Here is a 27,836-nt window from a genome sequence, read left to right as displayed (position 1 = left end):
ATAGCTCAAGCAATAGCTCAAGCAGCCCTGTTTAGGGAAGTTTTTAATGACTGATGTTTTAATGTATTTTTAATCTTTCGTTGGAAGTCGCCTAGAGTGGCTGGGGAAACCCAGCCAGATGGGCGGGGTAATAATAATAATAATAATAATAATAATAATAATAATTTTCCTTCGCAGCTCTTCCTGTGCATACCAAACAGCATCTGAGAGCTGGTTTTGCTATTACTTTTATCCATGCAGGGACTAGCAAGTTTGACTTGAGACTGGGAGACGTGGGTTCAAGTCCTACCAATGCTATTTTTCTAGAGGTATCAGAACTCACTATGAACACCTCCCTCGTCCTCTTAGAATGGCAGTGGCACCCACCAGACAGGTGCTGGAACTGAGTTCCTGTGAGTTCCCCCTGGGGGAAAAAAACACCTGAGTAATACCATTACCCATTGTTCGGCCTTGGGCAATCTGAAATGAGTGACGAACCTTCTACTTTACAAATCTTGTTGAACTCCAATTCCCATCAGTCCCAGCTGGCGTAGAGTATATACCATTTTAATCCCCTCTCTTAAAAAATAAAAAATAAAAAATAAATAAAATAATCTAGTTGAACTCTGTCTCCTGTGTTGGTTCCCTAGTTGTTGGGAATTCTTTTTCTTCTAGAATCAAAGGGAGGTGTAACCTGACCTCTGCCACCAGGCAGGACACTGAGAGGTTGGATCCCTTACTTTGCAGAAAGATTGTCAGGACACAGAGGAGACCAACTTGACCCCATTCATTAGCTGCTGAAGGACCAGATTCTCTAATATTTGCTTTCCCATTCTCTCCTATTTCATCCCTCCCTCTCTTGCCTATCATATTGCAAGCTGGCAGACAGAGACTGTCATAGCTTTTAAATATGTCCAGTACTTAGAACTTTTAAAGGTAAAGGGTAAAGGGACCCCTGACCATTAGGTCCAGTTGTGGGGTCGTGGGGTTGCGGCGCTCATCTCACTTTATTGGCCGAGGGAGCCAGCGTACAGCTTCCGGGTCATGTGCATGACTAAGCCGCTTCTGGTGAACCAGAGCAGCGCACAGAAACGTCGTTTACCTTCCCGCCTGAGCGGTACCTATTTATCTACTTGCACTTTGATGTGCTTTCGAACTGCTAGGTTGGTAGGAGCAGAGACCAAGCAATGGGAGCTCACCCTGTTGCGGGGATTCGAACCACCAACTTTCTGATCGGCAAGTCCTAGGCTCTGTGGTTTAATCCACAGCGCCACCCGTGTCCCACTTAGAACTTTTAGGTGCTATATAAATGTTAAATCATAATAGGCTAAGTCATGCCATTCAACCCAGTGTGAATTAATTCATAATTGCAACTTATTTTTCCTAATTTGATTCGCAAACATATTGCAGATTTCAACTCACGCTCAATAGTCCCCACTTCAATATTCCCTTCAAACTTGTTTGATAACTGCAGATGGACGCCTTTGTTTTAGGACTTGTCAATCAGTCAATCATTTCCCCTTTCTAAGCTCTACTATATGCTGTTTTCCAAAACCAGTTTATGACATGTTCCGCCTTCCAGAGCTTATTGTTACCTAGGTAATGCCTGGCCATTTGCTATTCAAGGTGCTAGCCTTGCTTGTTCGTTCCCATGAAGTCATGAATAGGTGCGGCTGGATGCGTTATGGCTGCCACTCAGTATTACGAACCCTTGGACCCGCGGTAAAGACATATGCAATGGAATGCCTCCTTGCTGAATAGAGCCATTCATCCACTGGGGTGGCAGTTCGTTGCGCACAGATTTGGAAAACAGACATGTGCCATCATCTAATTTGCAGCTCATGGATTATATTTATGGAGGGCATTTGGTGGAAGGCTGGGAAATGATAAGGCAAGACTCCAATTTGACTGCACATGCATTTTAAGAACTGTGGGGCTGTGCTTCTGGTGCAATTATTTAATCAGCCTAGAAAACAAATTCTGGCCTTCAGCCAGATGGCTTCCAGGGTGTTTCATGATGATTGACAGTCATTAAGTCCAGGCAAGAAAAGGAATACAGCAAAACAAGTCAATCTTAATACACCTTAGGTGGTGACTGGAGAGAGACTTTTTAGTGGTTGCAACCCTACCTTACAGAACTCTCTTTCTTGGAAAGCTTGCCTGATGCCTACAAAGGCACCCAGAGGTTGATATATCCGGGACTTTAAAATGCACTCATAACTGGAGAAATAGCATGATGGATACTCACGGGAGGTTTCCTCCCAATGCAAAATCAACTTTGGAGGGACACTGTTTAAAGCGTTCATCCTAATTTGCTTACACAAAGCTTACTCAGTGGCTAGAATTGAGGGGTCAGCAAACTTTTTCAGCAGGGGGCCGGTCTAGTGTCCCTCAGATCTTGTGGGCGGGGCCGGACTATATTTTGAAAAAATAATAATGAACGAATTCCTATGCCCCACAAATAACCCAGAGATACATTTTAAATAAAAGGACACATTCTACTCATGTAAAAACACCAGGCAGGCCCCACAAATAACCCAGAGATGCATTTTAAATAAAAGGACAAATTCTACTCATGTAAAAACACACTGATTCCCAGAGCCTCCGCTCTCCGGATTTAGAAGGCGATTGGGCTGGATCTAGCCCCCGGGCCTTAGCTTGCCTACCCATGGGCTAGATTATGCCCAGTCTTTGCTTATAGGGCACTTGTATGAGTCTGAGCATTCATCCTGATTTGCTTTCAGAGTGCCTACGTGTCTTTACAGATTATTTTTCCCAGTTCTTAATTCAGTTCTCCACGTGTCTTCAGCAATTTTTGATTTTTTTTAAAAAATCCTCCTGAAGATTCCGCAGCATTTTAGTACACGTTTCTCCTAATAAACACAGTATTGTGTGCAGTTGACAAACGTTCAGATTTTTTGCAAGCAATTTGTCATGCTATAATGCATTCTCTGTGTTATTTCCACTTACATATTGAATGTTATGCACACTTTCCCCTAATATATGCATTTTTGTTAAAAAAAACCTTTTGGTAATCATTTTTCTAAACATTAGTTTTTGGGGAGTAAGTCCTACTTATTTTGTTTGTTTTTTTTAAACAGTATTTATTAGTGTTTTAAGTTTACATAAAGGCAAAAGAAAACACACCAAATTAAACAATGACCAAACAACACATCACAATAAAAAAAACCCATAAAGATAGAAACAATTAAAAACAAAACAAAAAAACAAATCAAGCCTTACCATAACTTATCTTTCATTTGCTTGTTTCCCTGACCTCCTCACACCTCCCTTTTTTGTATTCTAAGTCAATTATCCATTTCAGCAAATCCTTTCCCTCTCTTCAAAATTTTTATCCTGAAAATTTATCTTGATCTTAATATAAATTTACTTTCCCTCTTTTCACCAATTAACAGTCTATTTTTCTTAAATCTTTGTTACATTTTTGCTAAAATCACATAGATTCATTCCAACATCATTCTAACATTCATTAATTTTACAATGCTTCTGTAAATAGTCTTTAAATTTCTTCCAATCTTCCTCCACCGACTCTTCTCCCTGGTCTCGGATTCTGCCAGTCATTTCCGCCAGTTCCATATAGTCTATCACCTTCATCTGCCATTCTTCCAGAGTGGGTAGATCTTGTGTCTTCCAATACTTTGCAATAAGTATTCTTGCTGCTGTTGTGAGTCCTACTTATTTTGTTAGTTAGTTAGTTTTCGATACCTGAAGGATCTCCTCCTTGTGGATGCGAAGATCCTTGGATGAGGCCCCACGGGTTGTGCTTCCACCTGCTCACAACAAGCAGGGTGAGGGCCTTTTCCACGGTGGTGTCCAGTTTATGGAACTGCCTTCTCCAAAATAAGGCAAGCACCAACACTGATGTGCTTTCTATGTTTGTCAAAGACTCATTAGTTCACCTAGGCATTTGTAGGTTGTTAATACTGTATCTGGGTAGTTTATCCAGCTGCTGTTCTGTGAATATGCTGATACATGGCGGCTAACAGATTGAGGTTGAATCCTGACAAGACAGAAGTACTGTTTTGGGGGGACAGGGAGCGGGTGGGTGTGGGGGACTCCCTGGTCCTGAATGGGGTAACTGTGCCCCTGAAGGACCAGGTGCGCAGCCTGGGAGTCATTTTGGACTCACAGCTGTCCATGGAGGCACAGGTCAATTCTGTGTCCAGGACAGCTGTCTACCAGCTCCATCTGGTACGCAGGCTGAGACCCTACCTGCCTGCAGACTGTCTCGCCAGAGTGGTGCATGCTTTAGTTATCTCTCGCTTGGACTACTGCAATGCGCTCTATGTGGGGCTACCTTTGAAGGTGACCCAGAAACTACAACTAATCCAGAATACGGCAGCTGGGCTGGTGACTGGGAGCGGCCGCCGAGACCATATAACTGTTACCATAAAGCACCAATGCTGCAGCAAGCAAAGGCTCTAGCAGCTCAGCCAGCTGCTTGTGGCTGGAAAGCCAGACAGGATGTTTGTGACTGTTGCCATGGGAACAAAGGGGCAGTCCATTCTGTACTGAGCACCGGATGTTAGCTCAGTGTGTGTGTGTCATATGACCCGTACTGGATGTACTTGGGAGGAGTTTCTTCTTGCTGTTGTTGAGTGCAGACATGATTCTCTGTACTGATGTAAGAGGCAGAAATAAATGATGTAAATAGTTTTCTGTCTGCTTCTTTCCCCTCCCTGGGGACACCAAAGGGGAGAGAGGAAGAACGGTGTGTTCCTCTCATACATCTGAGAAGAATCGCCGGACCTCGCCTGCTTATCAGCAGAGTGGAGACGCGGGGAGGTCGACAGGAATATCTGCCGGTGCCTACGCTGTGGCACATTCCTCTGACCCAGGCAGAATTCCAACAGTGGCAGCCTTCGGATGGTTGCGATTCATCGGACATCTGCATGAGAGGCTGGTGGATTGTCCTCCTCTGCTCCAAGGAGGAAGAGAAGCGTCTGAAAGAAGCCAGAGGCTCCACAGACAGCTGATGGAAAGAAGAGGTGTTTTCCAGAGCAACAAAGTTCAAGCATTTAGAAAATGCGAAAGAGGTTTGGGACACGCTGCGTACAACGCATCAGAGAGATGCTGGTTCTTCAGCGTTGCTGTATTTTGAGAAATTGACCAATCTGAGACTTGCGCCTGATGGAGATGTTCAAGCGCACCTGACAGAAATGAAGTTTCTGCGTCAACAGATGGTGGAACGCAATTTCCGTCTTCAGGAGGAAGTGTTTTGCTTCATGATGATAAACAGCCTTAGCCGCACCTACAAGGTTGTTGCCAGTCAGCTTGGTTCCCTACCGGCCGCGCAGCTGACCGCGGAGAGAGTTTGTGCTGTGGTCCTGAATGAACACGACAGACTTGCTGCACTGGAAGAAAAAGACAGGGGGAGGGAAGAACAGAGTCCTAATTCCCCCACTGCTGATGCTACTGGAGAGCATGGTGTAGCATTGAGTGCTGTCCGATGCTACAATTGTGGACAGACTGGGCATATACAGCGAAACTGTAAGAAGCCGCGCCAGTCAAGAGGAGCAAAGAGCAGCTCTACGAAGCCTCAGGCGTCAGGCAAAAGCCGTACCAAGTGCCAGGTGAAACCTGCAAAGGCTATGATGGCGAAAGGAACCACGCCAGATGTTGGGAACGCATTCATAATCGACACGGGCTGTACAAAACATTTGTGCCCGCACAGAGGACTATTTTCGACGTTGAGGAAGCAAAGCTTCACTGTGAAACAGGCCAACGGTCAAGAGTTGGAAGCAACCGGAATTGGGACTGTGTATCTTGAAAGTCTGAACTTGACTATAAGTGATGTTTACCTGGTTCCAGAACTGAGATTTAATCTGCTGAGCGTGTCGCAGATTGCAAAGAAAGGACTGAAACTGTCCTATGATGCTAAAAGCTGCAAGATCTACAAAGATGGAGAACTGTTTCTTACTGCCAAAGAGAAAGATGGACTGTATTTGTTGACTTTTGATCAAAGTGATTACATGAAATGTAATTCTTCTGATGTTTCTAACGAAATCTCTCTTGCAGGTGTGACCAGTGTGAGCACCAGGAAGGTGACTAAGACCAAGAAGGTCAACAGAGCATTTCAGCGGGTGTATGCTGATGTGATTGGTCCTCTAGAACCATCTAGAGGCGGTGCACGATTTTACCTTGTGTGTGTGGATTGTTTCACAAATTATTCTTGGGTTTATATGATGGAGAAACCGCAAGAAACTTTAGAAAAGTTTCAGGAGTTTTGTGACAAGGTTAAAAGTATGCATGATGCTAACATTGATTGTCTTTTCACAGATGAGAAGCAAATTTTTCTGTTACAGAAGTTTCAGAAGTTCCTGGATGGAAAAGGGATAGACCACAAAGTGGCAGTTTCGCAAGAAGCGTGGAACAGGGGGGTCTGTGTAAAAGTGAACAAAGAATTGCAAAAGGGGATGAATGCGCAATTGCTGAGTTCACATTTGCCACATGAATATTGGGCCGAATCGCTAGCGTCCTATCTTCATGTGTGGTTGAGAAAGGTCTCAACAGAGTTGGGATGTTCTCCTTTTGAGAAGCTGTTCAATAGAAAACCTTCTGTTGCCTATTTTAAGGTTTTCGGGTCTCATGTGAGAACAGAAGCTCCAGGTGAAGTAAAGAATGCCAGAGGCATTTTTGTGGGTTATGAAAAAGGTCTCTACAGAGTAATTTTGTCTGAATCTGGTCAGGTGATTCTCACAAGGTTTCTAGAGAGTGCTCCTGAACAGGAGAGGTTGATTGTTCACGCATTTCCCACAGAGGATTCTGATGATGATGATGATGATGAGTTTGATCTTATTGAGTTCAGTAGTACTGATGATGACACTGATAGCTCAGAGAGTTCAGTTGTAACAGTCATTGAGAGGAAATCTCACACAATGGATAGACCTTCACAGGTGAAGGAAGAACCACTGATTGCTACTGGTTCTCGACAGAGTCCAAAGGTTGAACCAGTGAGCACAGAGGATCAGAACCTCTTACGTAGGTCTGAGAGAGCAACGAAGGGTGTACCACCCAAGAGGTATTCAAAGGAGTTTGCTAACCTTGCATATGTTGCTATTGTAAACGACCAAGGACAGATTGAAGCTGTGTCTGAGTCAGAGACAAAGGCACAACAGAGAGTTGTTAACCAAGGTAATGCGAAGTCACACAACCAGAGAGGTACATTGGTTAAACCAGTGGCGGGTAGTTCCAAGGGTGGAACTGAAACAACAGGGGAATGTTATAAATATAACAACTGTTTGTTTTCTTCTCTGGATGACGCTTTGCTCGCAGCACACATTGATACTTTAGGGGGAGTATGTTACCATAAAGCACCAATGCTGCAGCAAGCAAAGGCTCTAGCAGCTCAGCCAGCTGCTTGTGGCTGGAAAGCCAGACAGGATGTTTGTGACTGTTGCCATGGGAACAAAGGGGCAGTCCATTCTGTACTGAGCACCGGATGTTAGCTCAGTGTGTGTGTGTCATATGACCCGTACTGGATGTACTTGGGAGGAGTTTCTTCTTGCTGTTGTTGAGTGCAGACATGATTCTCTGTACTGATGTAAGAGGCAGAAATAAATGATGTAAATAGTTTTCTGTCTGCTTCTTTCCCCTCCCTGGGGACACCAAAGGGGAGAGAGGAAGAACGGTGTGTTCCTCTCATACATCTGAGAAGAATCGCCGGACCTCGCCTGCTTATCAGCAGAGTGGAGACGCGGGGAGGTCGACAGGAATATCTGCCGGTGCCTACGCTGTGGCACATTCCTCTGACCCAGGCAGAATTCCAACAATAACACCCATCTTGAAAGATCTACACTGGCTCCCAGTACATTTCTGAGCACAATTCAGAGTGTTGGTGCTGACATTTAAAGCCTTAAACAGCCTCAGTCCAGTATACCTGAGGGAGCGTCACCACCCTCATCGTTCTGCCCGGACACTGAGGTCTAGTGCCGAGGGCCTTCTGGCAGTTCCCTCACTGCAAGAAGCCAAGTTACAGGGAACCAGGCAGAGGGCCTTCTCGGTAGTGGCACCTGCCCTGTGGAATGCCCTCCCACCAGATGTCAAAGAGAAAAACAACTACCAGACTTTAAGAAGACATCAGGGAAGCTTTTAATGTTTAATAGGTTATTGTATTTTAATATTTTGTTGGAAGCCGCCCAGAGGGGCTGGGGAAACCCGGCCAGATGGGCAGGGTATAAATAATAAATTATTATTATTATTATTATTATTATTATTATTACACCTCCTTGCCAAAGACGCAAGGACCCTAGGTAGGGTGGGTCTGCCTCTTCCTCCTCATAGAGTTCTTCATCAGGTATCAACCTGGAGGGTGGATCCTCACCATTGAATTCAGGCATTGCCATTCAAATTGTGTGCGTGCACCACATCATGTGATCGATCATGTGGGGCGGGGCTCCCCCCCCATATTTTATTCAACTTGCCACCCCTGGGCATGACAAGGCTAGGCAAAACTGCATACAAAAACGAGTGCATTAGGAGAAATGTGCATTGAAACCCTGGCAAATTTTCAGGAGGGCTTAAAAAGAAAATCACAGAGTGACGTGGCAATGTGGAGCGCTGAATTTAAGGTGGGCAACATGAGAAAGGAAAAGAAACCAGAAGTGATCCTCTATCCCTCCTTGTCCAGAGGGCTTTTTGCCCCCTCACTCCCCTCTGGCACCACATCCGAAGGGCGATATCAACTTGAGGGTCCAAAAGTGCTTTGAACTCCAAAAACCCGAGAGTCCAAAAGTGCTTTGAACTCGTACAATTGCCTCCCTTGCTGAGAATGGGGGATAAAAGAAAAAAGCAAAGCAAATCAGGTGCGTTTCTAAGGAGAAGGCCATAATGAAGGTCTCTTCTGGGGTTTGCTCAGGCTGTGCCAGGCAAGAAGTGCCGCTATCGGGGGTCTGGGAGACTCAGCTGTCTCCGCTGCCTTTGTCCAGCTGCTGATTATTACATTTGCCAGGTCCTTGATGCAGCCCAGTGAATCACAAATGCTGATCTTCCTTACACTGCAGGCTTTTAAACTTGGGCCAGGAAGGAACTAAAGCCCAACAACCGCAAGCTTTGTCCTCGGCTCCTGGCAGTCTCATTTCTGCCCCCCATAAGCTGGAGCTGGTGCCTAGGAGACCAGCCTGCCCCCACCTCCCCTCTTCCTGCAGGGAGTTACTAGGCTCAGGATACAAAATGTACTGAAAGAAGAAGCCAGCCTTCCAAAACAGTCATCCTAAACACTTTGCCAACACTTATTCCCTCACTCCCTCGGTTTAAAGGAAATAATACATCGGATTCTCTTCCCATTATCCAAGCAGTGGAAGAGTTCCCCAAAAGGAACATCTAGTCTAACCCACCTGCTGTGTGAGACAAGACCACCCAGACAATTCTTCCCTCATCACCATCATAAGGGGACGAAGCAGGATTCGCACCAGCATCTGGCTCCTTTGGGCAGCTGCTGGGGCTGATACACTTTCCATTGCATTTCCCCTTCACTTTCCGTATCTTGAAAAAGTCTGATCTTTTGAGGAAGTGGATTTGTTGCATGACGCCTAATCAGCTCTAGTTGTGCAACCTGAATTTACTAGTATGTGATTTGACGCCACGCCAAAACACCGACATTCTGGAAGATCATTACAGTGGACGCTTGGGTTACGAACGTGATCCGTGTGGGAGGCACATTCGCAACCTGCAGCGCCGCATCTGCGCACACGTGGGTCCTGATTCAGTGCTTCTGCACATGCGCAAAGTGCAATTTAGCGCTTCTGCGCATGTGCGAGTGCTGAAACCCGGAAGTAACCCATTCCAGTACTTCCGGGTTCATTGCGGTGCACAACCTGAAAATGCGAAACCTGAAGCGTCTGTAACCTGAGGTATGACTGTAAATGGATCTGGGTGTGCAGATATTATTTTTGCGATTAGCAAGGGTAGCTTCTCTGGAATAGGAAGAAAATGTCAGTTCTGTTAAGCGTTCCATGTTTAGTCACTAAAGAATATGAACTGGGTGTTTCATTTGTTTTCATTGTACAGTAGCTGGTTTCCACCGTGTCTTTTCTCCATCAAGTGTTAGTTCTGAATGTTTGAGTTGGGTAGTTCTGAATGCAAACTGCATAGATTACAGATTCAGGTAGGTAGCCGTGTTGGTCTGACGCAGTTGAAATATATATATATAAATTGTCCAGTAGCCCCTTAGAGACCAACTAAGTTATTTCTTGGTATAAGCTTTCTTGTGCATGCACATTTCTTCAGATACAGATTACAGAAGTGTTCATAACCAGCAACGTTTTCCAGACTAGGCCACTTTGAAATTAATGTTTTTCCCTAGGGTTGGAGTGCATTTCTGGTTTGTCTTCTTGGCTATATTCAGTAGCTATCAGTGGTGTTGATAGGTTGCTTAAAAGTGTGCCACGTGGGTTATTCTGCCTCAGTATTTTCTTAGCAGGGTATCCTCTTTCGACTTCCCTGATTGCTTGGGGGCAGCGATATGGTCATGTGGGGACAGCTGTAAGATATATGGAATGACTAGGATTCTGCGGCCCTAAATTAGGTTCATTGTCATTCTTCTGTCAGTTCATCTGGAATGTGAAAGCAAACAAATTTATTCTTCAGCTGAGCAAATGCAATAGGCAATATCAGGCAAGAAGGATATCTGTATATTCGTTTGCTTGCACTGGCTCAGCCTCTCCTGCATTTAACACTTCCCTTTCAATATGCCCATATTTCATTGGATGTAAGGACTGGCCACCCATCTCCCATCCATTCAGAACAGATGAGATGTGCAAAGAGCTTCTGTCTGTGAGCAAGCATAGTCACAGCTAATGTAGGTGATTTCTCCCCTACCAACTGTGGAGGGGGCATAGCTATACCAATCTGTGGTCCTGTCTCCCTTTTCCCCTTTCTATGACTTAGCAGTCATTTAGTGTTAAGTCACACCTCCATAGCAGCCATTTTGTGCCTGGTAGCCATGACACTTTCTAAAAATTCCAAATGCCCCCAAAGTGTCCGCAACTCCTGATCTGTTGGGTAAAGATGGTCATACTCAGACCAGACCCATTAAAATCAATGGACTTAAGGAACTTAATACCATTTATTTCAATTGGTTTAGTCTGTGTATCATTTTGTTGAAGATAACCTATTCAGCTGATCTGTTTCTTCTGTCGTTGTCACAGTATAAGAGTTTGCTCTTTATGTCATTTCCAATGCTTCTCAGGTCCATTAATTTCAATGTGTTCGCTCAGAATAGAAGTTAATTTGAGAGTGTCTGCTCGGCTTATTTGCTGGATTTCATTTGAACTTGATGTTCTTGGTGGATACAGTCTTGGATTTCCATCCTCATGGACTGTGGTGCAACAATAAACTTCCCTTTTGTTATTAGATCTTCCAGTTCACTGAGTTGTTCATGGTCAGTAAAGTATTTTTACTCTTCTCTGAAGCATTTCTGTATCCCAATATGATATTCTGTATATCCTATTCTGCTAATGGGCAGAAATCAGGACCATGGAAAGCTCTCAGTCAACCTTGTGGGCTGTTGTTCTCCCAGCTATTACACATAATGAAGATATATTGTCTTAGCAGAGAACTAACTCTGGGGATGCTGCTGGGGGAGGGCCCAGTTTTAGGCAATTCCCCCATCTCCCAATAGCCACCATTGTTCAGGAAGGACCCTGACCCTTCAGAGAAGCCCTTTGGGCACTGGTAGGGAAGGAGGACAGGAAACATTCCTTCCATGAACTTCTTTAAGTTACCTTAGGGCCCAAGTCAATATATTTTAAGTAATTAATTTAAGGTTCATGACACTATCCCTCCCCTCAAACTTGTTTTTACCTCACATATGCAGCTGGTAGAACTTGGAAACTGTTTTTCCCTAGGAAGTAAAAGCTAGAATTTACAACTGAAACCAATGCATGGCATTGTTTAAATATCATGTCCACGCTGATAAATTAGATCTGGCCACAGACACTCTGTGCCTGCTCTACTGGGGAAACTGAATGCAGTTTCTTCATAGCCACTGCCAACACTTCCATAATAGGGGTGGGAAGAGCTTTAAAAAAACAAAAACATACCCAGTGCCTGAGACTAAGGGACTCATCAGAGTGCAAGCTACATTAATGCAGAGTGTGAAGGGGGTGAATTCACAGCTGAAAAAGAAGATTGAGAGGTAATTGCATTAGAGTCTATAGATCCTCTGACCTTTTGCAGAAGTAAATGGATACATCTGCTGTAACATCTCATGCGACAATAAAAGAAGGACAGAGTTCTTCCATTGATTTCAATAGGCCTGCCTTGGAAAGGCCTTACCAGGCAATAAGAGTAGAGAGCCTTCAAACCCTGATTCCACAGCTGATTGGCCAATGTGGAAACATGATTCTGGAAAAGATCAACTTTTCTTTTGATGAAGCAGGGCTCTTCTTATGTCTTTAACTTATTTATTACATTTATATCCCACCTTTCTGCCAAGGAGCTCAAGACGATGGAGACTGTTCTTCCTGTTTAATCCATACAGCAACACTGTGAGCTTATTTAGGCTGAGAGTGATGGCTGGTCCAAAGTCACCCAGAGACTTTCCTAGCTGATCTGTCACACTTCCATCCAAAAACACAATGCCAGCAGCACTTGTTTGAAAGTAAGGAGAAGATATTTTTCAGGCTAATAGCAAGCACAAGGTCCAGAAGTCAAGAATCCTATGAGTGAAGCAAGGGATTAATAGCCAAATGGAAGCTACAAAGGTGTCCCAGCAGCTGGGGCACCTCTACTGCCAAGCTTTTAAATTCAAGGTGGAGTCCTTTTGCCCATCAGATGATGCCATCAGTGATGTCACCCGACAGGTGGGTTGTTGTGGTTTCCGGGAAATGGCCTTGTAGGCCAAGATTGGCTTGCCAGCCAGAGGGTCTCCAACCCTGCATTCCTTGAACATCTCTTCCCAAAAGTCCAGGTAAAGTGATTCCTTCTTATTTTAAACAGGATCTGTCAGCCACAAAGGGCTCTCTTCCCATCCTGGTGTTTTTCAAACTGGGCTGATTTGAATCTCTCCAAATCAGCCCAGTTTGACTTGAGATTCTTCTGAATCCAGTGCACACCTCTGGTTTGTTCTACTACCAGTGTGCCATGTCCCTGTATTCTGGGGTGGGGATTTCTCCTGGCAAACCAGCCCTGCAAGATGGTCCTTTACCATAAAGCATCAAAAATTGGTTATGCAAGAACGGGCTGAAATACATGATGGTGGCAAAAAGAAGCAAATCAACCCTCCTGCACCATATTGTAGAAGACATTTGTGGGTGATTTTACCTAGCCCTTCTCCAGCTGTGATACTGCAAAAGCAATCATAACTAGTCCAACTGCATGTCATTGGAGGTGGAACAGTTCAGTGGCATGTGTGGCTGACTGAATCTGGCTGGCTCTGCATGTTGATGGTGTATCTCTACATCCTCCAAAAGCAAAACAAAGATGCACTCTCTGCAGGTGATCAGAGATCACAATGGTTGCTTAGCAGACATTCCCTGGCAGCCCTCCTTACAGAACATCCTGATGCCCAGTATACCACATTCCCTTGGCTTTGCTTCTGTTCTCACACTTTCTTTGTATATGGTGCTGGGAGGTGAATACAGGGCCAGCGTTTGCCTAGCTACGAATTAGACAGGGAATGGAGAGTTCAGTGTCTCTTTAACCCAGTGATTTATATCTTTTTAAGGAAAAGCAGCCTTGGAAGGCTGAGCCTGGTAGCAGAGAAACTGTTTACAGCAATAGGATACTGCATTAATTGTATAGAGCAAATGTTTCTGCCAATTGCTTTCCAACTCACTGGGGGGTGGGGAGCAAATAAATGGCAGGAAGAATTAAGAAGTCTTCACCCACTCTCAGCGTTCAAAATTAGCCAGGTGCCAGGCACATTTTGCACCTGGCTATTGGCCATTTGCAACCAAGAGAAAAGTTGCCCAGGCACCAGGATGGCGCTGATGTCTGCATCATCTGGAGGTGCATGTTTTCGCAAACTAGTAACCAGTGCTATTTTTGTAGAAAAAAGGGTGCCAGAACTGACAATGAACACCTCCCTCCCTCCAGCTGAAAAACCCCAGCTAGCAACACATCCTGTAGAATTCTGTCCATTATATTTTGTCTGCCCAATCAGAATGAATTTCTGGAACCCAAAAGTCATATTGAAAAAAATGACTTTTGAGCCGCTTGGCCCCAAAATAGCAACTAGGCATTCTGCTTCAGTGACTGTCATTCTGGTTTAAGGAGCCATTTGGTGCCTAACTTATATATCTGAGTTTTTAACACTGCCCGCTCTCACTGAGCTACAATTCCCAGAGTTCCCTGAGAAAGAAGGGTGGACTGTTAAATTGCTTTGGAAATTGCAGCTCTGTGTAGGGAACAGAGGTCTCCATACAACTCTAGCCACACCCTTAATTAACGGCAGTCCTCAGGATGCTTTGGAGGAAGCCGTAAGTGTTAAAGTGGTATGATATTGGTTTAAATGTATAGTGCAGATGGGACCTTACTTCAATACTGGGAACAGGAAGCCCTTCCACCACATCCAATGACAGCAGGCTAGCTTTCAGAGTGCAGGGTATGCTATCTTAGGCGACTCAAGAGGAATGGCTGCCATACCAATCAGCATATGCCACCTGAGTTAACCACCTCCCTCTGCCTAATAGTAGGGCTGACCTGCTAATAGTAGGGCTGACCTGCTAGGGCTGATCTCTTGCTTCCCAATCCTTTTAACTGTAGGAGGTGCCGGAACTGAGTTTTGTCAAGTTCTGGCTGGTAAAAAGCCCTGGGTTTCCCCTTCTGTTTGCATCAGGCAAAGGGAAAGAGAGAGCGAGAGAGAGGTTTGCATACTAATAGATCTCATGACTTCGGGACTTGTTTAAGCTCTTTCTTGGGCTTCTGCTCGCAGCTCCTAATCTAGCAGTTAATTGTCACCCGATGATTCATGTTCCCCTCCGCTGCATATCAATACTGGTTTTGTTTTGACCTCAGCACCCAGGCTGCAGGCTGAAGCCATTTTGGAAGCAGCTCGTCTGATACTGAGCATCTGCTGTGTCCTCTTTTGCCCCTGGCTGCATTCACTGAACCTCAGTGGTGGCTGGTGCCCATTGGGCCTGGCAGGGCAGGTAAGGCAGGGAGGCTAACCATAGGTGGAGCCAGAAGCAATGGCAGGAAGAGTCAACTAATTTGGTTTCCACCCAATGTTGAAACGAAGAAGGAAGGCACCCAAGGGCCTGAGCAGACTTCCAAGGGCCACATGAATGTCAGTGACATGTGGGGCTAGAGGCAGAAGTGGGTGGAAAAACTAAATTCTACCTAAGTGTAAATTTTACCTTTGTACTGTTACAGATCTGGGGTCATCTGGGAGTGATTGTTAGAAATCCATAAAGATTTCTATTCAGGTAATACTTGGAGTTTTGAAGGGAAGGTGCCAAGGAAGTGAAAAATACAGCTAAGCTTTTTTTCCTCCAGGCCAGGGCCTCACCTGAGATAGAAGTCGCTAAGAATGACAAAAGGTGCTGGAAGCAAGTCATTAACCATCAACCAGGCAGGAGGCTGTGTTGGTGCTGGGAGGAGGCTGCCAAGGTGATGGGGAAGCGTGATAGCACACAGGAAAAATATGTCCTTTTGGAAAACAGAGGTCTGGATAAGAGAAATGAGCAGATAGATGGAAAGGAGTTACTTGGAGCAGGGCTTTTTTTGGTGAAGCGGAAAGGAAGCGGGCAGAACTCCATGAGCAGCCGTGAAGGCCAGAACCACCTTGGCAGGCCGGGGCAGAGTCACAGAGATGGCATGCAGAATGTCTCAGAATCCAGTACTGCACTGGTCTGGGGAACAAGCTCCTCTGGAGATGTAATGCTCTGAACTCTTTCTGGAGAAGACCTAGGTGTAAATATATGTACAATAAACCAGATATATTTCATTGGAACTGAGTGAAGATGGCGGCTGCCAGCAGCGAAAAGACCTTTGGATTGATTTGGCAGAAACACCAGCATGTGAGGAGATGCCGCAAACTTATAGAGGGGAATCGTAGACATAAAATCCACACAGAAATACATCATTGTTTGCTTCAACTCGCTTGTGGGAACAACTCAGAGGCCGTGAAAGAAGGAAGGTTAACAACAGGAAGAATTAGAGGAACCATCGGAAATGACTATGAAAAGCAGTAGAGATATGAGATGATTAGAACCCTCCGAACTTGAAGCATGGGAAGTCCCATTAAAAAAATTATAATTTGGCAGAATATTTGGATTATTTGATATGTATATGTTTAATTTGGAATATTTAATGTGATTTGATTGGATTGTTAAAGTGGAAAATTTAATAAAAATGAATTTAAAAAACCAACAAACCATATATATTTTGAAAGACACTAATCTCTGCTGTGCCTTGATGTCCCAGCAGAAACACACCCCATAGGGAGTGCCTGGAACCCCCTGGAAACTTGCTGCTGCTTAGCAGATATTGGGAGTGGCACACAACCTTTTAAACAAGTGCATTAGGCTAGTGTTTGTAAAGATGCACACACCCTTCTCTACCCTTCTTCCCGGCAAAGCTGGAGTCACTGAGAGCATTCAAGGACACATTCCAGCCAGGGGAAAATACTCCGGGAGAGCAGGACCAGTATGGGGTATGGCAATTGGGAAGGGGACCAAGGGCCAGAGAGAGGCGTTTGGAAGGCCACATTTTGCACCAGATCCCAAGGTTCCCTCAGACCCTCCAAGTGTCCCTATTTTCCAGGGACAGTCCTGGATTTTACAGAAGCCATCCCAGTTTCTGATTTTGATCCCAGAATGTCCCGCTTTCCCTTCGGATGTCCCTTTTTTCATCGGAGAAATGTTGGAAGGTATGGTGTGAACCCTGAGCCAAGGAGATAAGTAATACAGTGGTACCTTGGGTTAAGTACTTAATTCGTTCCAGAGGTCTGTTCTTAACCTGAAACTGTTCTTAACCTGAAGCACCACTTTAGCTAATGGGGCCTCCAGCTACTGCCGTGCCACCAGAGCACGATTTCTGTTCTCATCCTGAAGCAAAGTTCTTAACCCGAGGTACTATTTCTGGGTTAGCGGAGTCTGTAACCTGAAGCGTCTGTAACCCGAGGTACCACTGTAATGCAACCTTTGGAAGACATCTGAAGGCAGCCCTGTATAGGGAAGGGTTTTTTAATGTTTTATTATGTAGCAACCCAGTCCGATGTATAGATATTCTTATTATGGAGTAGGACGCCCCTATTTTCATTGGAGAAATGTTGGAGGGGATGTTCCCCATGCTTGCTATACACGATTATAGTTCCTTATCTATCTCCTTATCTATCCAGGCAAGCAAGCATTGTCAGAATTCATGCACACTTTCCTGCCGGGCAAAAATAATCAAGGAGAGCATGCGTAAAAACCAGGGGTAGTGGAGAGCATGTGAAGAGTGGGTGTGGCTTGTGGGGAGGATGTGGGGCTGCATAATGAGTATTGTGGGGCCACATTCCCCCCACCCTCCAACCTGAGATTCTACACCCTTGCTTCTGATTACGTTTCACCCCTTTTTGAGTTTAATTATGATAAAAGTGTGCATTGACAATAAGTAATATGAAATCGAAATATGGAATAGACGGGAGGTTGGGTTTTTAGTGCTAAGACCAACATATGTTTTATTGTTTGTTAAGAAAATTATGTGTCTATGGTTATTCCTGTGTGTAATTTGGTATTTGTGTTTTTTCTTTTTTCTTGCTATATCAATAAAAATTAATATTTTTTTTTTAAAAAAAGTTTCACCCCTTTTTGGCATCAGTTGCTCCTTTTGCAAACTGAAACCTTTCTTTCTGCGCTCTCCTTTGTTTTTTCAGCACCACCCCGGCGTTAGCCCAAATGCCGATGAGTTCATTCCTATGCACAGGAGCACATTTCTGAATCAACAACGTGAAGCCATAGCAGTCCTTCAGACATTCTTGCTCTTCTGGGTGCTAAGGAGAGGAAAGGGCACGCGAGCTGTGCCTCCCTCCCCTGTCTTGCCTGGGTCCCAGTGAAATGTCAGGGCAAGGATTTGAGGTTGTTTCCAGGTTAACCATTGTGAGGCCTAGATCACCATCCGCCTTGCCTCATGCCATTGAGAGCCAGGGCTGGGAGCATTAACTGCTTGACTGCTGTGTTGTACTCAAGACACAGTGAATTAGCTGTGTCCTGTCCTTACAAGCACAGTCCAGCCTCCGCTGCTTATTCTTGTCAATTCAATCCAATATTTAGACGATTAAAAGTGTGCTGTTGTTGTTGTTTTTAAAAAATCAACACCGTCTTTATTTTTGTTGTAATCATTTGCTGTTGGTTATAAAGAGACTTGATCATCTAATCCAGGCATGTCCAAAGTCCATTTTGGGGGCCTAATCCGGCCCGCCAGTGAGTTTAATCCAGCCCCTGTGGCAGTTTATTTCCTGGGGTAAAATCCTAAAAAAACCCTCAACAACTTCAACCCTAAAAAAAGCTCTCAACCCTTCACTTCATCAGATCTGGCCCTCTTTGAAAAAAGTTTGGACACCACTGATGAATCATAGTAATGCTTAGTACTTAATAGTTTGCCAGTGTGGTGTAGTTAGAACAGACTTAGGACCCAGCTACATGAATAAAAAATAGTGTTTTAAATGTGTTATAAACATGGAACACCAGATGGCGCTGTAGAGCACAAAACTTTTCTATGCGATTTTACATACGGTTCCCCCCTTTTGTTATAACAATTTAATTTATGACATATTCATAGCGTTTCCCCCCTGTGTGTAGATCTACCTTTAGAGTGTCAAACTAGGATCTCGTTTGAAATCCTCACTCAGCCTTGAAGCTCACTGGGTGCTGTTGGGTAGATGACTGCCTCTTAGCCTCACCTACCTCACAGGGTTGTTGTTATAAAATGGGGGGTGGGAGGACCATGAACGCCACCTTGAGTTCCTTGGCGGAAAGGTTGGACATACAATGAAGTGTTGACTTTGTTGATTCACAATGAAGTGCCATGGGTGCCAGCACAAGATCACTTCTACTATGGGCAGTAAAAATCTTTATTAAAAAGTTGGAGGGACTCTATAGCAGTGAATACTGTCACAAAAAGCACTGATATATGTGATAAATAAAAATAAATACTGTATAAAGGTGCAATCCGAGGGTTCAGGGTGGCGCCCATAGAGCCATACGATACTGCAGACCTCCCTCTTTGTGGGTGGAGAGGAAGGTCTCATTACAGGGGGGGCTGCAGTAAATATGTCATTGGATATTATTATGGTCACATCCACACCAGAATTGATGGGTTATTTCTATTGTTAACGTCAGCTGATGAGGTCTCAGACTCTACCCCGTTCTGCTATATTTGCATATTTTAAAAAAGGTATGGCAGGACTTGACATCTTTCCGCAGGGCCTGCAAGACAGAGCTGTTCCACCAGGCCTTTGGCCAAGGCACAGTCTGACCCCCTCCTTTGGTAATCCTCATAGAACTCTAGCCCAATGGTTGCCATTAATTTGATTTTGAATTGATTTTAGAATGAATCGATTTTAGAATGCTGTGTTACTTTTATTGTTGTTAGCCGCTCTGAGCCTGGCTTTGGCTGGGGAGGGCGGGATATAAATAAAATTGTTGTTGTTGTTGTTGTTGTTGTTGTTGTTACAGTGGTACCTCTGGTTATGTACTTAATTTGTTCCGGAGGTCCGTTCTTAACCTGAAACTGTTCTTAACCTGAAACACCACTTTAGCTAATGGGGCCTCCCGCTGCTGCCGCGCCGCCGGAGCATGATTTCTGTTCTCATCCTGAAGCAAAGTTCTTAACCCGAGGTACTATTTCTGGGTTAGCGGAGTCTGTAACCTGAAGCGTAGGTAACCCGAGGTACCACAGTATTATTATCTAACCTGTAGCTCTGGTGGGGACACTCATTGCCGAGCCGATGGCTTCCGGTTCTGCCTTTTCCAGCACCAGAGAGTCATGCTCATACCACCTCCTTCAAGTGATATCTACCCCTTAATGCTAATGCTAAGTGTCTTTTGCTTCTTCTTCTTGCTAGATCTGCTGGAAGGAGTCAATATCACCAGCCCGGTGCTGTTAATTCACGGTACAGTTGGCAAGTCTGCCCTGCTCTCCGTGAAATACACCAGCACCAGCCGCGACAAACCCGTGATCAAATGGCAAGTGAAGCGTGACAAGGCTGTGACGGTGGTCCAGTCCATCGGCACCGGGATCATTGGTAACTTGCGCCCGGAATACAGGGACCGGATTAGAATCTTTGAGAATGGCTCCTTGCTGATCAACGAGCTCCAGCTCTCGGACGAGGGGACGTATGAAGTGGAAATCTCCATTACGGACGACACTTTTACAGGGGAGATGAACATCAACCTTACAGTGGATGGTAAGTGAGCCTTAGAAAAAATGAACTTTTTTTAGTTCATTAGTTAAAGGTATTTATTTATTCTCTAGGTGGGGGGAAAGACTTTCATGCAGCTTCGACATATAATAACACATGGTTTGGACTAGGAATGGGCAAATCTGTCAATTTCAGTTCCACCTTTTCCACGTATTAAAATTCATTTCCCCACCAATTTGCATGGAGAGAGAGAGAGAGAGAATCAGCAGCATTTCAGTGCAAATTTCTCTTAATACATACATTTTTTAATGCAGTGTTGCCCAGTCTGCACAATTGTGCAAAGCATTTTTTCCTAATTTTTGTACACTGTTTTTGTATGTTATTTTCACTAATTTATATACAAACTTTACCCTGGTGTGTGCGCATTGTTGCATACCTTACCGGGCTGCAGAACTGCATTTCAAAATTCAGAGAAGTGTGAATTTCAGAGGGATGGCTGAGTTTTGGTTCACATCCCGTTTCAGAAAATGAGAATCAGGTAAGTTCACTTTCAAACATGAATCGGATAAAAAAAATTCTCCCTCATGCCAAGCTTGGGCCTTGCTGAAAACCTTTTGCAAAACATCGTCCACAGTTGCTACTATAAATGAAACCTCCTCCTGTATATACCCTGTAAGTTCAAATCCAGTGGAGAGCTTGGAGACACTGTGTTGCATTGTCTCATGCCAGCTGGCTTGGATTTCAGTGTCATTGTCAAAGCACAACTGCCATCATGTGACAAATGCTCTTTCCCCCCCTCTAGGCTTGCCTTGCTTGCCATTTAGCCCTCTCCTATAACTCCATTGCTTTCTACGGGACCGCCTCTCCTGGTATGTCCCCTGGAGGACCTTACGGTCTTCAAACAAAAACATCTTGGATGTCCCGGGCCACAAGGAGGTTAGGTTGGCCTCAGTCAGAGCTAGAGCTTTTTCAGCTCCATAGTTTAATCATTTTTTTCACTTTCCTCTTTACTGAGAATCTTTGCTTGTTTTGTCTTTGTCTTCCTAGTTCCAATTTCAAAGCCTCATGTCGCCCTGGCCTCCTCCACTGTGCTGGAGCTCAGCGAATATTTCACTCTGAATTGCTCCCATGAAAATGGCACAAAGCCCAGCTACACGTGGCTGAAGGACAGCAAGCCCCTCAGCAATGACTCCCGGCTGATCCTCTCCCATGACCAGAAGGTGCTGACCATCACCAGAGTCCTGATGTCTGACGATGACACCTACAGTTGTTTGGTGGAGAACCCCATCAGCAATGGACGCAGCATCCCCATAAAACTTACCGTGTACAGTAAGTATGGTCAACGCAGATAGGGACAACATGGGGAAACCAGAGACTGGGTCTGCCTTAATTATTATATACCTTGTCATGTGAAAAAACCCAAAGCCTTCCTTTTAGGAATTCTAGGTGCCGAAATCACAAGGGAGCAGAAAAGACTGTTTATGTATGCGACCACGGCTGCGCGGATGTTATTGGCCCAGAGATGGAAAGAAGATGAAGTCCCTACCAGAGAAAAATGACAGATCAAGTTGATGGGATTATGCCAAAATGGCCAAAATGACTGGAAGAATCAGAAACCAGGAAGGCCAAAATTTTAATAAGGAATGGGGGAAATTTATAACTTATCTTAAAAACCACTGCAAACAGTTAAAATAGTTAGTAGGATTGGAATTTCACTTGTAGTTTAATGGTGAATTTTGGACACAATGGAGAGGCAAAAGATTTTGGATTATCATAAAAGATGCAGGAGGAAATGATTAACAATAGGACCCACAAAGGGGAGGAGGGAAGTACAAGAGATTCCTTGGAATCTTGATTTTATGTTGTAAGTTGGATATGTGACTAAAACTTTAATTTGAAAAAGCAAATAAATAAATTTATGGATGTTCCAAATTTTTTATCCAGGGTTTTATCCAGTGCTAGAGTAGATCTATTGAAGTTAATGGACATCTGCACTATACATTTAAAGCAGCATGTATCATTCCACTTTAAAGAGCCATGTCTTCTTCCAAACAATCCCAGGACCTGTAAAGGGTTCTGGGCGTTGTTAGGAGGCCCCTTCTTCCCCTTGCAGTGTTATAATTCCCAGAGAGGGTTAACAACCAATCCCTTTTCTCCTGGTATCTACCCATCCTTTTCACCTGTTGCCTCGGTGATGTGGGAAGAGCAGTTGGCACTCTCTCACCGCTGTTAAAACAAGTGTTATGTGCTGCTTCTTGTAACTAGGGGTGGGGGAGAAATACCACTCAGTTCATGTTGAAAGTGTTGGAAAATTCCATTCCACCTTTAGTTGCAGACATGAAACCGTTGCATGTCACATGTCTGTTTACATACCAGCACAGCTTGCTGGGAACGTCCGTTGTGTGTAGAGCTTTTGCTTTTCCCTGTCTCTTTGAGAAGACAAAGAGAGAGACTACATGTTTCTTGGTCCTGATTTATGATTAATAAATCCGTAGTTGTAGTATGCTTCCACAAGCCTCACACCTATTCTGTGTGCGTAGTTTCTATCTGCTGAGATAGTGTGCCCTGGCTGTGAAGCTGGGTTGCTGATTTACGTCGGAGCAGCGGCCGATGGGTCTTCGCTGCGGGACGGCTGGAAGGAGACGACCCAGCTGGGCTAGTCAGCTGGCCTTGCGACCCTCTGCATGTGGGCAGAAAGATGAACCTCCCTGGTTTGCGCTTTCCATGCCAAACAGTACATGAACACCTCCATCCGCTGAAATGGGCATGTCTCCAAATCTTGCATTGCAGGTCTCCAGCAAAACAGGTGAAACTTGCTCTAACATCTGCCTTGTCTTTTGTGTCTCTGTAGGAAGGAGCTCCCTCTATATAATCCTTTCGACTGGGGGAATTTTCCTTCTGGTTACCTTAGTGACCGTCTGCGCCTGTTGGAAACCATCCAAGAAGTAGGACGTTTAAAATTATATGTGTGTTTAAACGTTCCCTGTTCCCCCTCCCCAAAGATTTGTGCAGCATTCTCTCCCTGTAACAAAGGCCGCAGCTGCACTACATGTTTAAAGCAGCATCATACTGTTTAAAACCATCATGGCTCCCCCCAGAGAATCCTGGGAACTGTGGTTTGCTAAGGGTGCTGATTATATTCTAATGGATGATTGAATATTAATTTATTTGATATAAGTTGTTTATTTTAAAGTGACGTTTCTTTATGGCATTTTTGAATTGGATCAGATCCGTTATAAGGTGTGTGATTTTGTTGTTGTTTCTTTGTATAGAAAGGAGGTACACAAATGAAAAGTGAAATGAAATGAGAGTTCGACTGAGAGCTACAATTCCCAGTGTTCTCTGGGAAGAGGGATTGTTAAACTGATGTGGGAATCGTAGCTCTGTGAGGGGGAACAGGGAGTCTCCTAAGTACTTTCAGCACCCTTAACAAACCACACTTCCCAAGATTTTTTGAGGGCAGCCATACTGCATTAAATGTATAGTGCAGGTGGTTGAAAATTGTAGTTTCGAGCAAGCTGCCTAATTGGTGCCATGGAGGGCTTGTTGCGTTTGAGTCAGCCTTGGCTAAAACAGTATCCTTACAAGCCGCTGGTCCTCTTATCATTGGCAAATTCCTTGTATGAACAGCTGTGTTTGAGGGCACATGTACCCAGGACATTTGCCAGTACTTGAATTATGCCCCCACCTCCGAGCTCCTGCAGTTTTTACGTGATGATACCTCTCCATTGTCTTCTTAAAAACAGTAAGGTAAAGGTAAAGGGACCCCTGACCATTAGGTCCAGTCGTGACTGACTCTGGGGTTGCGGCGCTCATCTCGCTTTATTGGCTGAGGGAGCCGGCGTACAGCTTCCGGGTCATGTGGCCAGCATGACTAAGCCGCTTCTGGCGAACCAGAGCAGCGCACGGAAACACCGTTTACCTTCCCGCCGGAGTGGTACCTATTTATCTACTTGCACTTTGACGTGCTTTTGAACTGCTAGGTGGGCAGGAGCAGGGACTGAGCAATGGGAGCTCACCCCGTCGCAGGGATTCAAACCGCCGATCTTCTGATCAGCAAACAGTAACTGACACAAAGCGTTGAGAGTTTGGAGCAGCTGATTCAAGCACTGATGCTCTGTTGTATATAGTCATCTCCCCTCCCCGGTAATTTTCTTTTTCTGTTACAATATGTAGCTGCAGAAATTTCCACCTGTAGCAAAAGACTGGAGTGGTGGAGGTTTTCTTAACCCTTTCCACTCTGGCCATTCCCCCCTCCCCAACTTTCTTGTTTTTTGTTTGCTCCTGATGGGAAAAGATGTGTGGCCCATGTCAGTTGGCCCTTATGTCCCAGTTGGTGTAAAAAAGAGGTGCATGGACTGGTTCTGTGAAGAGTACAGTGTGTTAACAAAGCAGCCTGGGATTGTTTTACCTGACCTGTTTCTCGCCCTGCATTTGCCGCACAACATGACAATTCGACTCACTCCTTTGCTAGGAGAGGATCACATGTGGGGCTGGTTTGCAGGCTGCCAGGACCAAGTAGGGCTGACCCCCTTCCATTCCAAGTGGGCTGTGAGGGAGCCTCTGAGCAAACTCATGCAAACTTTTGCATCCACAACGGCTATGTTCAGTTTCCACTCTCAGACGAATATGCTTCTGAATACGGTTGCTGGGATTGCAGGTACTGTGGTGCTCAGGGGCAGCTTGTGGGCTTCCCACAGGCATCTGGTTCGCCACTGTAAGAACAGGATAGAATCATAGGATCATGGAACTGTAGAGTTGGCAAGGTCCACGAGGGTCATCTAGTCCAACCCCTGCAATGCAGAAATCTTTTGCCCAATGTGGGACTCAGACCCACAACCCTGAGATTAAGAGTCATAGGTTCTAACAGCTGAGCTATCCCAAACTGCTGGACCAGATGGGCCATTGGTCTGATCCGGCAGGCTCTTCTCACTTTCTTATGGTCTTATGCCTTTTTTTGTTTTGTTTTAGAAACAAACGGAAAATGGAGAAGCAAAATTCCTCTGAATATGTGGACCAGAATGAAGAACAGTTGAAGCAGGATGGTAAACCGTGAACCTCTGCGTTTGGATTCTGACTCTCGGGCTGATGTCTTCCAGGAACTGGCAGTGCTTTGTTTGTTGAGCCTGGTTTATGGTTGTCAATGCTAAGTTGTAGGCAGTAGTCCGAAAGCAGCCAGGATCTGGGGACCAGGGGTTATGCCAGGGGGTCAAATTTGCAATTTCAAATACAGTGGTACCTTGGTTCTAAGCACCTTGGTACTCAAACAACTTGGAACCCAAACACTGCAAACCCAGAAGCAAGTGTTCCGGATTGCGAACTTTTTTCGAAAGCCAAACATGCTCCGTTTTGAGTGTTATGCTATTGATTTGAGTGCCACACTTCCATTTTGAGTGCCACACTTCCGTTTTGAGTGTTACACTGAGGTCTGTCTGTTTTTGCTATTTATTTTGCATTTTTGTTTCGGCGGCTCTTTTTTTCTTTATGTTACTGTGTGGATCCCAGTTCAGCTACTGATTGATTGATTGTGTGACTGCAATACATTGTTTATTGCTTTCATTTTATGGATCAGTGGTCTCGTTAGATAGTAAAATTCATGTTAAATTGCTGTTTTAGGGGTTGTTTTTAGAAGTCTGGAGTGGATTAATCCATTTTGTATTACTTTCTATGGGAAAGCGCACCTTGGTTTTGGAACGCTTTGGTTTTGGAACAGACTTCTGAAATGGATCAAGTTTGAGAACCAAGGTGCCACTGTATCGTAGAGCTAGATCATGGGGTGCCTACACTGAAAGGCTAAAGCAGGAATGTGGACACGGACCCCAACTCCCACCAGTGCTGAAGTTATATTCCTCATTTTCAGGGGGTGAGGACTCAGGAGCTGAAAAGGCATGCAGGGTCAGTCCCAGAAACATGTCCACAAGATGCCCGAGGGTGTATCATTACCATCCTTGGAGGACTCCAGTGCCAAAGACCTGGTCAGACCAGAGACTCTCCTGCTGCATTACTGTGGGAGATTAGTGGTGCAGGATGGGGCCCTTAATGTCAGGCTGCATCTTGCAGCCCAGGTGGTATTAACAAGCTATGCCTGCTGCCACTGTTACATAAGCACTCAGTTCCCACTTGCTCCTTCCTGGACCAAGATCAGAGCTCCGCTGTCACATTGCACAGCCTCATGTATGCAGCAAGTGGAGTGGTGGTCAGGCTTAGCAAGGATCTTAGCGATGTCAGCTGAAAAATGGGGTTTCCCTCAGTGGAGACAGTGTGCATCTGGGTGTTGGGGAACACGTAATAAGAGAAGGCATTTAGCTGCCCGGTGTCGGGACAAAGGTGCTGGACTTTTGGTTTGATCCAGCAGGGCTCTCCTTAATGTTCCTCAGTCCAAAAGACGGGATCCACAAATCTCTAAATAAATAACATTTGGTTTAATCTACCAAGGCTCTTCTGCCTGCCTCTTTCTCCCATGCTCACTTGCATAGCAGAACCCTTTTCAGGCTTTATTGAAAAGGAATAACTCATTTCCATTCTCGCTTTAATGCAGTGGAGATTGTTCCCAGGAGTGGAGAACACGAGCGCAAGAATCCCGTTGCTTTGTACATCTTGAAGGACAAAGTAAGTTTCAAGTGTCATGCTTCGAGGAAGCTTCAGCCTGGTACTCTGCTAATTAAATAACTTTCAGGCCAAAGGGCAAAATGTGAAGTAACGACGAGGGAGAAAATTGATTCAGTTCACATTTCAAGGGGGAATCAACCTAATTTGCACTTTCTGAAATGAAACATAAACCCAAACACATTTGTCCGTTGAAATTCACAGTTCCACGAATTTTGCAATATAGTTGTCCACCCAAATAATGTGTACAAAAAATAATAATATGCAAATACTAGAGTAATGACTTGTAAGGGAGATTAGAATGTGCGGAGAACCAAGTTATTTATTTATTTATTTAAAAAAATACCAACTGATATATCTACTGATAAATGGGATTTGTGTTATTTCTCTCTTCTTGCACAAGTGACAGCCTGTGGTCCTCTGGGCACTACCTTGCCTGAAGTGCATGGATAGCTCTCCATCTGTCCGTATTTTTATAGTAGCTCTGTATACTTTCTGGCATGCCTGTCTGTTTGAATAGGGTGTCCTTAATCTTAGGAACTGGCTTCCCATTTGCTAAATTGCTTCCCGTTACTTTCCCACGACTCATGAGCGACATCTTCTGGTAGCAGTTTTTACAGCCGTCTACTGTGTTGAACGCAGGCTGACCACAACCTCTGCTGCTGCGCCGCATACAAAATTGGAATAATAGTAACATATTTCACTCGATGGTTATGTGTGTGCATGCGGTAACATTGCCTAAGTCAAAGCAGACCAACTTTTCCTGCAAAGTAGGCCACAGGAGTACATTGACATGAAACCTGCAGGCACCGCAATGGCTTGCCATGTTGCATGGGGGCAGAGGAGAGGCCAAAATTTTATGCCCCCCTCCAGTCCTTGCACTGCTTTCCCAAAGCTGGCTAAGTGAGGTGTGAGGCTTTGGCAGGGTCCTAGAGCCCTC

The 27,836-nt window shown here is 44.8% G+C and overlaps 1 protein-coding gene and 1 long non-coding RNA gene across 4 annotated transcripts in view; both read left to right on the top strand.

Moving 5' to 3' along the window:
- Positions 1 to 27,836, top strand: part of LOC308463895 — a 288,783-nt gene that overhangs the window by 254,014 nt on the left and 6,933 nt on the right. The window lies entirely within an intron of this gene.
- Positions 1 to 27,836, top strand: part of HEPACAM (hepatic and glial cell adhesion molecule) — a 40,786-nt gene that overhangs the window by 6,017 nt on the left and 6,933 nt on the right. For both annotated transcript variants that reach the window (XR_013979730.1, XM_080982537.1), the window contains exons 2-6: positions 19,994 to 20,335; positions 21,338 to 21,619; positions 23,142 to 23,235; positions 25,262 to 25,335; positions 26,829 to 26,899. Coding sequence is in view for 1 of the 2 variants with exons in the window: in XM_080982537.1 (XP_080838663.1) it covers positions 19,994 to 20,335; positions 21,338 to 21,619; positions 23,142 to 23,235; positions 25,262 to 25,335; positions 26,829 to 26,899 (863 nt within the window). In the remaining variant the exon portion in view is untranslated. The remainder of the gene's footprint in view (positions 1 to 19,993; positions 20,336 to 21,337; positions 21,620 to 23,141; positions 23,236 to 25,261; positions 25,336 to 26,828; positions 26,900 to 27,836) is intronic.

The sequence above is a fragment of the Podarcis pityusensis genome (assembly GCF_964106645.2).
Source record: "Podarcis pityusensis genome assembly, chromosome: 15".
Classification (NCBI taxonomy): domain Eukaryota; kingdom Metazoa; phylum Chordata; class Lepidosauria; order Squamata; family Lacertidae; genus Podarcis; species Podarcis pityusensis.
Note: the sequence above shows the minus strand (reverse complement) of the source record. Positions and strands in the feature narration are given on the sequence as shown.